Source organism: Tinamus guttatus, unplaced genomic scaffold (genome assembly GCF_059628265.1).
Source record: "Tinamus guttatus ecotype Peru unplaced genomic scaffold, ASM5962826v1 Tinamus_guttatus_pri_ptg000327l, whole genome shotgun sequence".
NCBI lineage: Eukaryota > Metazoa > Chordata > Aves > Tinamiformes > Tinamidae > Tinamus > Tinamus guttatus.
The window spans coordinates 476910-491545 of NW_028288861.1; the positions used below are offsets into that span (position 1 = coordinate 476910).

General features: G+C 34.3%; 1 protein-coding gene across 2 annotated transcripts in view; it reads left to right on the top strand.

Annotated features, from left to right (window-relative positions):
* FMN1 (formin 1) overlaps nucleotides 1–14636 on the top strand; it is a 144986-nt gene that overhangs the window by 98311 nt on the left and 32039 nt on the right. For both annotated transcript variants that reach the window (XM_088529237.1, XM_088529236.1), the window contains one exon: nucleotides 12829–12921. In XM_088529237.1, the coding sequence (XP_088385363.1) occupies nucleotides 12829–12921 (93 nt within the window). The remainder of the gene's footprint in view (nucleotides 1–12828; nucleotides 12922–14636) is intronic.

Consider the following 14636-nt stretch of genomic DNA (forward strand, 5'->3'; position numbering starts at 1 on the left):
TTGCCAAGTCACAGCAAAGGAAAATGGAAAGCTCCAATTCAAAATATTTTCACCCCAGGACATAAAATAAACATTTTAAAATGTTTATTATAAAGAGGGGCTCAGAAACCCAACTCATCTATCAGTCAAGATACTGAGTGGAAATAAAGTAGGAAGGGTTGCTGTCTAAGTGCTCTAGCTAGTTTCATTTTTATTTTGTGCTTCATATGACTTTTTAAAATAAACGCAGCAGATGATGACTGAATATTTGAAGCTTGTCAGTTTTGTTCAGGAAAAGTAACACTGAAGCAGGGCATTCAGAGAGAGAATCTTCATCAAAAGCTCGTAAAAACTTTGGTATCTACATTTGTATCATACAGCTCTGTGTCAACATGGAAGAATATTTTTAGTATCAGAATTGAACAAGTTGATTGTTTTTAATTTTTCCATGTAAGACAAGAAAAGCATTAAAGAATAGTTCTGCTTCACAATTAGAAATGGCTGAGTTAGTTCGGTGCCATCTTTAGGATAGTTTCAAAGGTTAACAGTGGTAGGAAAGTATCGGTTGTTGTTTGTTCGACCCGGGCATAAGTGAGTGCTCTATCTCCTCTCATCGCTTGGCCCTGAAAAACCCTTGGCCTGCCCTCTCTTAGGCTAGTTTGTGCAGAAACATGATCTGTGTTTGATCTTGTACTTTTTCAGTGTGTAGTCCTGCTGTCATACATCTTAGTCTTGCAGGATCCCTATTGGGGCTTTGACATTTGAATCATTTTTGTTCGACATGGTAAAGAGAGAGAGAGAGAGAGAGAAAGTAGGAAAAGTTAATGCACTTTCAACTAACATTGCAAATAATAACTGCAACTTCTTTCTAATCACTAATTTCTATTTCAACACAATACTGCCTTCGATATTTATAGAAGATGAAGAAAAAAAAGTATGTTGAGCTTGTTTTTGTAAGACTTCATTGTACAGTTGTTTTTGCAACCCGGCAAAACCAATTAACATTTAACATTAATGACAACAATGATTTGAAACAAAAAAGTTTGTGGAAATGTTTTCAGATGTCGATATTTTATCACTCAGAAATATACAACAGAATTCTAGCAAGCATTCCTGTAATTAAGTTCTCTTGCATTTAAACAATGAAACAGTCATATAAAGATGTTGTATCTCTTTCAAACATTGCCTTTCAAATTTTTTCTCATTAGATAATGCTGTAGTTTATTTTTAAATAAAAATCTTAATTGAAGAGGATATAATTTTAACACGTACAACAAAGATTTGATGAGTCTCTGTAGTTTATTGCAGCCATTAAAAAGTTGTGGCTGCTGGCAGAATACCAGTGAAAGTCTAAAGCTGAAACAGATGTGACTTGCAGAAACCAAGTCCAGAGAAGCGTCGGGCTCAGCTCTCCAGACAGGCGCGGCCCTTCAGATGTAAATAATTTGAACAATATTAACTGGAGCTGCCTGTGTTATAGGGTACATTGGATTTATTTTACACTTTGGTTGGCTAAGGTAGTCGTAAGCAGATTACCCTGCGAGTGGGATGAGACATGGGTAATGAAGGACGAGTTTGCTTATGCGGATAGGGAACAAACTGATGTTCCTGTTAGTGATGACTTACTTTTACCAAATCTTTTTTTCCTAAGAATCATATGGAATGATTAAAAAAAAAGATAAATATCACCTATTCTACGTGAAATAGAAAAAAATAGAAGAAAAAATTTATACAAGTAGTTGTCCAGTATTTTAAAACTTTTTTTTCACTACTTTATCAAGGCATTCATTTATCTTTCTTTCGTGAGTATTAAAATAGGAAAGATGGAGATGTCATTCCAGACAGGCATGTCTTAATGGCGTAAACCTCTGGTTTGAAATACCTAGACACTGTGGAACCAAGAGTTCAAATCTAGATGGAGCACAAGCCCTTTCATCCTTTGCAGATAAACAGATTGAGTTCCATGCAATTTACTGTTTGGAGGTCTTTCAGATTGGACTTTAAAGGGGCAGTGTCAACTGAAGTTTGGCTCAAAAATTAAAACAAACTTTTGGAGAACTTTAATCCAACAGGTTTTTAACACACATTCCAGCACAATCTTTGCAGTAACACACATTTTTAAGTTAAACAAAAATATGCATTTAATGTAGGCTTTTAAGAGAGCGCAGTATAGAAGGATACAACATTAAGTAGTGAAATGGCAATTATAAAGAGAAAAATCTGCTTCCACTTTAAAGTCATAGGGAAAAAATGTTTTCTGGAAAGCCAACTTTTTGCTCCAGGTCTGTATAGTCATTTTCTTTTCAAGATTTTTGAATATGACATGGTAGCATAGGCAAGCATTCATTTGACAGACATCAACTTCCCAATTCTTCTTCTTTTTCTGAGAACAGGAAGTTTTTGCTTTGCATAAGCATTTTAAGATCATCACATTTGTTTTATCTTCCCTGGAACAATGATTTCCACTTTTTCCTTTCCCCATGACCAAATAAGATTTTTCTTCTGTCTATTCTGGACACTGCTATTAGATTGGTATTCTAACAGAATAAGCAGCGATCATTTGAAATGTGTAATCATATGGGCATTTTTAAAAAGAAATCTGCTTTACAAAGACATGAGAGACTTGTATGTGTTTTACCATTAACCTTCTTAGTCATCTCCCACTAAAGATGAACAATCTTTATTATTTAAATTTAGCTGCACTGGAGATTGTTTCCCTCTGTGTCATACTCATTGCTACTCACAGCAATACAGTCCATAAAATTTTAGGATGTTGCTCCATGAACAGTAGTCAAGAGAAAGCAGCAATATATTCCTTGTATCATTTACTGTGATGTTCCTGATCATTCTAACATTTTTAATATTCTTGACTATAACAGCTGAAAAAGCAAAGATATTTATTGAATGATGAAAAATGGAAATCAAGTTAGGTCCTCTGTGAATATTTTCAAGAGCTCAGACTTTATTACTCATAAATAATTAAATTTCCTGTGGTCCTGTTGAAAATCCACATAATTTTTGCTTTTGGCTTCTTTCCTAGCTGAAAGTACATATATTAACTGCCACTTTCATGCTAAAAATTTTCAATAAATTTAACTGAGTGTGTATGAGCACATTTTGTGGGGATATGTGCATAAACACAAATATTGAAAAGAAATAATATCCTCTAAAATAGAAACAAGGCTCAGGAAACAAAACAGGGCTCAGGAATGAGTATGTGTGTACATGTGTTGCCTCTATATACCCATCACTGAACTCTACTACCCAGAGACAGAACAATAGTATTCTTAAGATACTATTTGAGCTCTTCAATATTGTTTCCTTAAAAGTTGTTGGTACAGAAAATGAATAGTGTAATAGACTACGTGGCATATTTTGTCCTTCACTTAATTAGGGCTCATCATGTTAAGCAAAGGTACAGAAAGAGGTCTGATGGCATTATTATGTGTTGGAGCTTTACAAAATAAGCTATTAAGTCTCCTTCTATGATAGAGAATTAAGTTATCCTCACAAAATGTTGTGCTGTAAAAAGCTTTTTTAGAAGAATTGGTAGTCCAATAAATATTATCCCCATTTTCACCCCGAAGTATCCTTGCTCTGTGTCCAATATAGAAGTAGTTCTGTTGTGAAAGAATAGCCTTTGTGTGCATTAAAATAACTCGGATTTTTAAATTGGATTTTAGAGCTGTCAGTGAGACTTATTGTTCATTTTTCTAGCTTGAGGATAAGATATAGTGGATCTTAATTTAAAAAATATGTTTAATACAGAATGCATATCAATCATTAATCAGTTCTGTTTCAGTAATTGCAAGATGCGTGGTTTGGGATTAGGGCTTTCTTAATCTAACTGTTGCCAAATTTGTCTGTTCCAGTCATCTTGTGACTATTGCTGCTTATCCTTTAGCTGTGTGCCTCCAAGAAGAGTCTGACTCCCATCTTCTCCAGTAGCTATTCACTAGGTGGTTTAAACAATAGATTAAATCCACTCTTAGAATTCTCCTTCTCCAGGCTGACTATGCGCTTCTTAATGTATTGCATTTTATTTTGCTTCCCAAATGGCATGTCAATACATTATTTTTTAAATCCTAAAGTCAGATACAACCTAGAGTCACCAAGCAGCACTTCATAGCCAAATGTGCCATAAACTTTATGTGAGAAGATGCACAGGATTCTACTGACAGAATTCACTTCTCAATTGTCCACCTGCCATTCTATAGCAGAACTCATAGGTTTGTACTTTCTCATATTCAGTTTCTCTGTCTGTTCCTACAGCCTACATTTATTACTCAGTTTATTGCTTGTACAGACAGAGAAAGAACCAGAAATATATTGCTGTATTCCTTTCTGGACTTCAGGAGATTGACAGGGTGGTAATGAAGAAATCTTGAAGTATTTCAGCACTCAGTTAATCAGATTTTGAGATGTTTTACAAGCTCAGTTGTTCAGAAGATGGTCAAACTCAAATTTGAATTTGCCTTTAACAAAATAACCACACGATGTCTGTAGACTGGTACCATGCTGTGTTTCAACTTTCTATCTCTATTTGTTTTAGCAGAAATTTAATCCTTGAAAATGTTTACAGTATTTTTTAATACTAGTCATTTTTCAGTCTCTTTATGTGTTGCATTATAGCGGAATTGGGCTATTAAAATATGTCTGTTGACTGAAAACCAATTCTGTATCTTTACAAGCTCTGCAGGAACATGTCAGAGAAGCGGATTCAGTTCCCTGGGTGTGACTGGCAAGGTTTTGCCCAGCCAGTACAGGCCTCGTGGCTAGTTAACACTGGCTCTTAGCAGGACTCACTCGACCAGAGATGCTACTACCCTGCGCAGCTCCATTGCTGACATTCAGGGCCTCCTCAGGGAGCTCTATAACGCATTATATTGCAGAGCGTGTTTGTCTTACAGAAATAGGACATGCATGAAATAGAATTTGGAAATAAGGAGAGGAGTAGCTGAAAAAGGTCATTCATCCTGGATTCTTACAGAAAGTGTTATTCTAAATAGAGCCAAGGAGAAATTTTCAAAAAGAAAAATAATCACTTCATGCTTATTCATATGAGTAAAACCCTTTCATTTTTCCTGATTTAAACTCTACCCAACGTTAGCTTGTCTCAAAAAAAATAGAAGGGAATATATATGAACCAATATGAAAATCTAGTGAGACAAAAGTTTAATAAGTATTGTTTATAAAACAAGAATTTAAACTTTTATATGCAAATATTCCCATCAACACTTCAGATTGCTACAGAATTTTGCAACAAAATGTCCACTAATGATCTACAAACAATTTTTGTTCTAGAAATTTATCAGTATTTCAATTAATGGGTCAAAAACTGTCCAGCTTCTGATGGAGTTATATGTAGTCAGAAATGAAGAAATGAATTATGTTACTAGTTATTCAGATGGAATCATACATGTACATTTAATTCATACAGAATATCGAAGCTTTAGATATATTCTGTTTTGTAGAATAGAGTTACAAGAATAGTGTTACGATCATAGTCATGTTAAGATAATTAGTAGTAGGGCAAGCAATACAATGTTGGGAAGTTTTGCATGTTGTTTGTTCTGTTCACAATTATATTGTGAATATTCTAAACATTAAATCACTTTGAGCATTCACTTTCTTTCTAAATAAATTGTTGCATCAATAGTTTCATTAAAAGGTGACTGATTATTTGCTGCAAAAGGCAACATCTTAAAAAGTAACAAAGACACTTTACAAAAAAAATACAAAATATTGAAGCCTTAGTCTATCTTATTTTAATAATTTAAATAATTTAAGTCTCTAATCACTTAAAAAGTTTGATTTAGATGTCTGCATCACTGGCAGGTTCCGGAAAAAAAATTTCAAGGCATGAACCATAAGATATTAGTCACTTTAATTTTCTTCATATCAGTTATATTTTTGAATCTTAACATTAACTTTCAGAATTTGAAAATAAGGGCAAATGGAAATTAAACCTAGTAGTGGAACAGGAGAAGCTAGGTAACTGCATATGTTTTTTCTATAGACATGTGCATAAATGGAGCACACTCTTACCTGGTGTATCTTTTTTGAGGAGAAGGAGCAGAGGAGTCTGCCTTATGCAGGAACAATTATTTTGTTTTCAATAGTTAATAAAATTGCTTTCTTTTTTTCTCCTCATGGCTTTCTGACCCCTTTTTGAATGCCTCACCATGGATGCATTTCAGTTTGTTTTTATTTGGCAAAGTTACAACACCAGCATTAGAAAGCACATTTTGTGTATGTGTACAAGAATCTATCTTATACTAAAGCTAACATTTTGACAGTATTCCACTGGTAATGTTCAAACGTTAACTGGAAATTCTAAGCTGATCATTTCTAAAAGTTCCATTGAATTTTCTTGTTTGTGATAACAAAGAATAGCATTGAATGCTTTTTAAAAGATTTGGAAAAATAGTGCAAAAGTAAAGAAATTATATTTTAGAGGGATTTATTCCATCGAAGCAGATGTCTGCACATGTCCCTGCACAGGCCAGGGAGGAAGCTTTTCTATTGGTTAACCAGTAGTATGCTGTTCATTTTTTCCTTTATATTTTTCCACCTGAAAATTCACGTTAAAATTACTGTGCAAATGTTAAGATCCTAAAGTGAATCTTGGAAATATCAAGTTTAAGATTTTCTGTGCAAATCTCAGTTTGTCCTTCTGGATATATATATTAAGCATTAATTACTTCCATATACTGCATATAACTAACTATACTTATAACTATACTATATCACTATGCACTATACAGCTGGGAACGGGAGGAATATTGCCCATATGAATGTGTACAATAGACAATGAATTTTGCAGTTTGGACAGTATATAGTATTTAGGAGGAGTTGGGAGGACCAGTTAATTCATACGTATCAGTCTGTCAGCTTTTCCTCTCTTAGAGAGTTTGTAGGCAAAGAAAAGGCAGATGTCTGCTAGAGCTGACTCTAGGATTGTGTGTACTGTAAATGACCAGAAATTGAAAGTACTTATGTAATTACTTTCAATTTCTGAAAATTCAGACAACAGAATACAAATTTGCTGTGGTAAGGATAACTCTTGGAACAGTGTTCCTATGAATATTGTAAATGGTTTATAAATTTATGTCATTTAAAAAACAAGAAGAATGGTCTAGGTGAACCAAAGCTATAAACTATATAGCTATAAAGTCAGGTCTAACTTTGTCTTGCACAGAAAATTGGAGATCCAGCATAGCAGAGAGAAACTTGAGGTTACTTTTACCTCTTCATTTTTAGCTCATAAACGTTTCCAACACTACATAGTAATTCTCTTCTATATGATTAGTGTTAGGTCCTCTAAGTAATAATGTGTTTGTGGGCCTGAGAGACATTTTTTTCTTCTTTTTTAAATATCCCTGGAAAAAGCCTAGATCATCAGGATTAAAATATTATTACTTCTTAAAAAATCTCATCTTGCTGTAAAGAAGCCAAGAAATTCACTTCAGTATCAGAATACTCATTTTTTATGCTGTTCAGAGAGAAGTGTAATTTTCTCACCAGGTTCTGCAGCGCGGTTGGCAAATCCTAACGACGTGCGGAGTTCAGTATGATGGCATCCTGACGACAAAACAGTGTGTGCTGGAACCCTTTAAGGAGTCTTACAAAGACTTGACCGGAAAATTATGGGAGTTTGTTTATTATATTCATTTATATGTGCTGCTCATTCCTTTGCTTTGTTTTTGTGCTGACTTGGGCGCTAAATGTAAACTACCATTTCAGAGCAAATACATTAAGCAGAGTCTTAGATATGTTGCTATGGTGTGAAAAATATTTAGTTTTACTAGCAATCTTCTTCATTTTGTTAAATTTTTTCTTAAGCAGCAATCTTAACAGAAAGCCTTTCAAAGGGTCTATAAGAAATTTTGATATACTTTGTCAAAATGGGAAGCAAAAACGCCTGGCAAGCCTGGCAGTTCCTCTGCAAAGCATCACACACTGTAGAAGTTGAAATGTTGTTAACCTTAACAAGAGCCACAAGAGAAAGCTCACAAATCTCCAACCTGAAAAGCAAAGTTAGAATACTTAATAAAACTTGGAAGAACTGCCAAGGTCTCCTACTCTGGTCTTCCACTGAAACTCCATTAGAACAGGTGAACGTTACAATGTGTTTTGTGTGTCAACAGTTCAACTCTTGCACTTGGCACAAATTAGGATTTATCACCGAAAATGATTTCTGTCTTATTTATACTTGAGAGTTATTGCCTTGAGAACCTAAGAAGCTGTTTGTTTCTGTGTGTCACAAGGAGACATATTCAAGTAGAGAAGACAAGGATCAATCTGTTTCACGTTTACTTATTGGCTCCTATCCTGTGAAATGGTTTTATAAGAAAACTGAGTTACGTATGAGTAAAGAAAATAATTATTTCTAGAAGCAAATATCTCAAATTAAATGAAAATAACTTTGCATGGAACTTGAACTATGCAAACCATTAAGAGCTTGGAATAGTGAATTTAGTTTTATACCTGTCAACATTTATTTCACTTTAAATTGTTGACCTTTATTTAGGACTATAAAATATTAAGCTTGAGAAATACAGAGAACCGGCACAACTTGTTCCTCTTCCGCATTTGTCTCAGATCTATTTTTCTCAAACGATCTCACTCCACTTCATGGCATTTCTCCATCTATATTTGGTGCGAGGGCTTCTTTTAGTTAAGGTCGCTAAGAAAAACAAAACATTCCCTTCCATTTCCAACAGTGGCCAAGGCAGTTACCACCACCCTTCTCAAGCTGGGGTGTCAGTCTCTGTGTGTTGCCTTCATTGACATACGTGCTGATTACCAGTGTGAGGGCAGGGACAACAAATGAAAAAACGGGTCTGAAATTATCCTGGGACTGTAGCAGCATCACTATTCCAGGTTAGAAGTTGAAAATGTTGGATTTTACTCAAAAGAGAGCAGGATCCTTCTACACATTTACTTGAAATTTAGCCTTTAAAAATAAGTATAATTGCAGAATTATGAATAATCGAAGGAGCTGTGGAGAGCATATTAATGTTATATGCATACCTGCAGCAACTGTAAATACATATGTAAGTCATGCATAATAACTGGAGAATATAGCCAGATGCTACAACAATGCCCAGTGGATAAGTATGTCCTTTGACATGCATCTCCAGTAATTTCCTATTTAGCATATTTGGAAAGTTATTTGCAAGTAAGGGGAGGTAGAATAAGTAAATGTAAGAAAGGAGAACAAAACAAATCTTGAGCAAATTAGGTATGTTTTTTTTATTTAAATATACACGATACATATTTTTTGCTGAAGTTTTTAGATCGCTATTTTTGTATGTTGTACCCAATAGTGTAACTGACTTCTGCACTGTAATCAGTTGAGGTCCCTTCCAACCTCAACCATTCTGTGATTCTGTGTGATTCCGTGTGTCTCCTGTCGTATAGAAATTTAGCATTTTTTTTCTTGTAGTGCTACATTTAGCTAATTTGAGGTATAGTTTCAGATTTCTTTTGGAATAAGAAATAAAAGACCAGGCTATGTTATAACAAGAAAAATAAAACAGCAAGAGTGGTAATATAACCTGCCAGGTCTGAACAGAGGGGAGTGGTGGTGGCCGTTAGCAGCTTTAGCTGTTGGCGTAACTCATGAGGGATCGGGGCAGTGACAGGTTTATAGGAATTCATGGTGTTGATACTTGCTTTCGTTGTCAGGATGATTCCTGTAAATGCTACTGGTGGGTCCTAGTGAGCAAATGGCTAGCAATTTACTGTTACCAACATTACACTATTTCTGGGTTTGTGTTTATTTTAAAAAGGATGCTTAAAAAATTCCAGCTTGTGTCTGATTGACAGTGCAATGCTCTTTACGTGAAAGTTTGTTTATGGGCAGTGATTCCTTTGATAGATTTGCAAGTGTCTGTGGAGTTTTAAAAGACTATTGCCCAATAGGCATTAAGTGAGAGGCATTCTATTTTGTAAATATTTTCACTTATATTGGGGATTTTTAAAGAACAGTTTCAGCCAACTACTGCATTAAATCTGAAGACAGTGGCAAACTGATAATAAGTAGTTTCCAGCTTTATTCTAATGTTTTGCTAATGGTTTCCATTTCCGTGGCCAAGATTTGCAGTGTGTGAAGCATGATGTACATCCAACAATTTGCAAGAACTTTCAAATACTATTCCACACTCATCATTTTTTTTGCAATAGTTCATTTATACATAAACAATTTTCAAAGTAGCATATTACAGTTAATGTGACGAACGTACAGTGCATACCAAGAAAATGAACCAAAAGGCTATTACAGTAGTGGAGGACTTGCATCTGTTTGAAATAAATGATGCAGAAACAGGTTGTTTATATTCTCAAAAGAAGAAAATTTTGGAATGAGTTGGTGAGAGAGGAAATGTACTTGCAGTATGTTTTGCTATCTGTTCCTCTCAAGATTCCTCGGGATTTCAGAAAGAGACCTCAGTCACTTTTAAGAATTTATTTCAAAGAAGTAATATACAGCATCATACTTAGAGTCATTTTAAAAAATAAATCTGCTCAAATAGTTTTCTTCTAAAAAGAAAACTTGTTTATTGTAATTAATACAAAAAGAGAACAATACATAAAAACGTGAATGTAATTCTCCCATAAAGACCATTTATGGGAGCACTTTAATGTGAAAAATGTAGAAAATTAGAGCAACTGATGAAACAGTTTGTTTTTAACAACTTCACACCTTTTTTTAGCCTGACTTAGCTTTTTTTGGTTTTATTTAAGTAATAACATATTTCAATATTTATATATATATATATATATATATATATATGTATCATAAAATTATAGTATAATTTAAGGATTAATGTATTTCAAGTACACAGTGGGAATATACATTGACATATTTTTATAGGATTTATTTAATAGGAGATCCAATGAAGATTAGCTATCGGAGATCAAAGTGACTCTTAAAGTTGTCAGTGTACCTTTTCCAGTTCTCAATAGATACAAAGCCCCTTAATTATTCAACATGAAATGAGATCATAAAATGTCATATATTACAGGCAGAACTGCATATAAAACCCAAGGTCTTTAATTAGTGTTTCATTCATAGAGTTGTTAATATTCGTAGAATTCAGAACATATTTAAGAAATACAAGTATCTGACTTAAGTCATTATGGGAAAAAAATGCTTTCAAAATGCATGGAATTGAAGAGTCGTAAATTAATGGAGGAGAGGAAGAGAGCATTAAGAAGATAAACAGAGAAGTGAAAAGAGGTCAATATCAAATTACAAATGAAAAAAACATAAAATACAGTAGTTGTCACAGTGGATCAGACACATGCTGATCTCTTTGGTGTTATGTGGTCAGTATGCAATGTCTCAGAAGAAAATTTGGGAAGTCTCAGAAGTGGGAAATGTTAGGTGGTTTTCTTCAGGCGGATCTCATCCTGTCTATCCTGGTGGTTAAGAGAATTACCAAAGATCTGAAGGGTGGATGTTTATTTCATCTGCTATTTGACTGATTGTTGTACATGAACAGAAAGGATTCATGCCAAAGGCTCCTGGCTATTTAGCATCCAAGCAAATCGCTATTAACTTCATCCTGCACCGGTCCAGAAGTCTGGTTTATGCTAGAGGTTGAAAGACCAGAATTTAGCTGAGACTGTACGCCAGGGCATTTTACCTAAGCTCTTGAGCTGTTCTGTAATATCTTAGTCTACTTAGATGAACTGTGGGGGGATGTTAAATTCAAAATATGCCCTTAGATGGGAACAGGTGTCTTCTTGGGATTTTTCTGTAGTAACAGTTATCAAATGTATTTATGACCATGTTGGATCTTCATTAAATTCTGAATTACTTGGAAAGCTGTCATAGTTTAATTACTTCTGATGATTCAAAAATATTACAGACACTAATAATAGTATTAAAATAAAATGTATGCAGCTACTTTCAACCTCCCTGCACTTCAGACTTACATTAACACGTTAATCACGAATTCTCTACTTCTCTTTTCACAATGTTGTAGTAATTTGAGCCCAATAAGTTGAATTATAAAATGATGGCAGTTCAGTGTTGTGTGGATGTTTTATGTAGCCAAACTGTAACTATTTTTACAAAAGTTCTAGAAAATATTAAAAATCTTTGATTAATAATTTGGAGCCTTTTGAAGTTGGCATGGCCTCAGGTCTTAAAATAGCTGAGAGATTAAATGGCAAAGAAGTTCTAGTTGGATATAAACACAGAACGAAAAATGCTACAATAAAAATAGCCTTGTAGGGAAAGTCCACCCAGCAAGTAATGGCATCTTGTATCGGTAATACGCTCATATTTATTTTGCCCATGTGAGGCAGATACAGTACAAGTTGTGATTACATGTAATTTCACTTTCTTACAGACTTCCACAGTTTTATCTTGTTTGTATTCTATAATTTGAATACTGGAATCAAACTAAATTCCCACATCTGCATTGGGAAAAATGATTAACTACATGATGCTTGGCCCTGATAAAAAGCTATCTAGGTATGAGTACCAGCCTCCACTCACTACAGAACCAAAGTTTTGAGCACTAAACACCATCTGAATTGAGCTGGGGTTTATGTGTTTGGCAGGTTGTATTAAAAGAAAGTATCAGCTCAGAGCTGGAATGTTAAGACAAACCCATCTAAGCAAATACCACACAGAGAAATTTCTATATGGTATACTAAACAAGTACTGGTGTTTTTATTTTAATGTAATTTCTGGTTTTCTCAGTGCATATTTATTTCCATTGCCCCTAAAGTAAGTCTTGCTGAGTAATTTAGATGTAGACTTCTCCAATGTTAACACCTATTTCTGATAGGTGAATTCTGCTACAAATGTGTCTCAACTTCTTTTTGTAGTATCTGAAAAGCAGATGAAATTAGTTTGCAGAGAGTCTTCGGAAGCACATCTGCAGCCCTTCAAGAAGAAACTGGAAGAATTCTTCCAGAAAGGTAACTGTATTTCCCTGAAATTGCTGTATTGTATTATTTTTGTGTAAGCTGTGTATGTATATATAGAGTCTAGGCTGTGTTAGATACTTGTTTGCCTCGGAAAAATTCTACTGTTATGGATTATGCTCCCAGTATGCATTAGGAACAATTGCACAGACTTTAGGCATCACTTGTCATAGATAATTGGTTCCTTAATCTCACCCATTTCCTATTGCGTATTTTCTGCTTTGTTTTCTCTCATTATTTGTAGGTAAAATAAAGGTGTTCATCATGGAGCCAACTTAGATGGAATATAAATCTTTAAACTTATATAAGACTAGAATGAAAAATAACCTTCTAAGGAAAGTCCATACATGAAATAATAGTGTATTGTATCACTAATGTACTCATATTAACTCAGTATGTACACATACTACATTCAGATTTAAAGATTTTTGTCTGGAAATGATTTACCAGGATGGAGTCAGGAGTTCAGGGGTCAAATCCGAGGGTACAATTTGATGATCGGTTAAAGACAATGTAAATGCAAGTTGCTGCTGCTGAAATGTGTAGTCCCAGGCCGTGTTTCCATTCCTCAGTGCTTGTGCCAGCAGGAGTGCTTGGGACTGTGCAAGACAGACAACAAATTGATCTTTGCTTTATTGGCAGGTTGAAGGTGTACTGGCTAATATTTTAGCAGATCTAGTGTTATAACTATATTCAGAAGTGGATACTACCCAACAGCTAGTATTTGTCACAGAATCTTAAATAGTTTCACAACTTGATGTTTCACAAGTCAAATGAATTATCTGAACATTTGAATTGAGAGAGAATATGTAGTTACTATTTGTGTTCATTCAGACTGTTGTAATGATTTATGATTTATCTTAATATTTTTATAAAGATTCCTCTAATGTCTTTTTAATAACATTATTTCATGAGGCTATAATATTTATATAATTGCTAAATTGAAGCAGGATGTTTTAAAAATAGCAGTCCTTGTTAAACAGTACTGTTAAATAAGCTGATACTTTTTCTCACCCTTCTCCAGACCATGGACATTATTGGGTATGTTTTTTCTTTCAGTTGAAAATTTATTTGGACAGTATTAAAGCTACAAATTTCTCACCGCATAAGTTGTAAAACCAAAAAATTGTACTAGGAATCTGTGTCGCAGCAAGACCGTTGTATTGGTCTTTCCAACTTAACTGGAAATTTTCACTTGCAGTTTAACAATAGTACCAAGATTGAAATATTACAATTCATATTTCTGCTGTACTTTTAGGATCTCCAGTATGCTACTTGATCTTGCTTGCAATAATATTGTAGCAGATCAATGTATTTATATTTTGTATAGATTATTTGATTCATAATGCTATAGTAATTATCCTGTTAGACTAGCTCAGAAGTGAATAAGATGTGAATAGCTTGTCCTTTTTTTTTTTTTTTCTAATAGCCAGAAATGCATCAAAGATGTGTTGCTGAAATGGTAGGGGTGGATCTGGACCACAATTACATTTTTACCAAGTCTTGCTAAAGCCCTAAGGAAATGCTGACTGCCACATTCATACTGCAGATCTGTAATTCTTACTATACCTTGGATTTCTGAGGAATAGGAAATTCTAGTCACCTTAGGGACTAGATAAACTTGATAGTGACTTGATAAAATTACCCAGTTCATCTGGGTTAAGACCGAGTTCTGCTTTAGAGGAAGGACCATGACCACAATTTGCTGT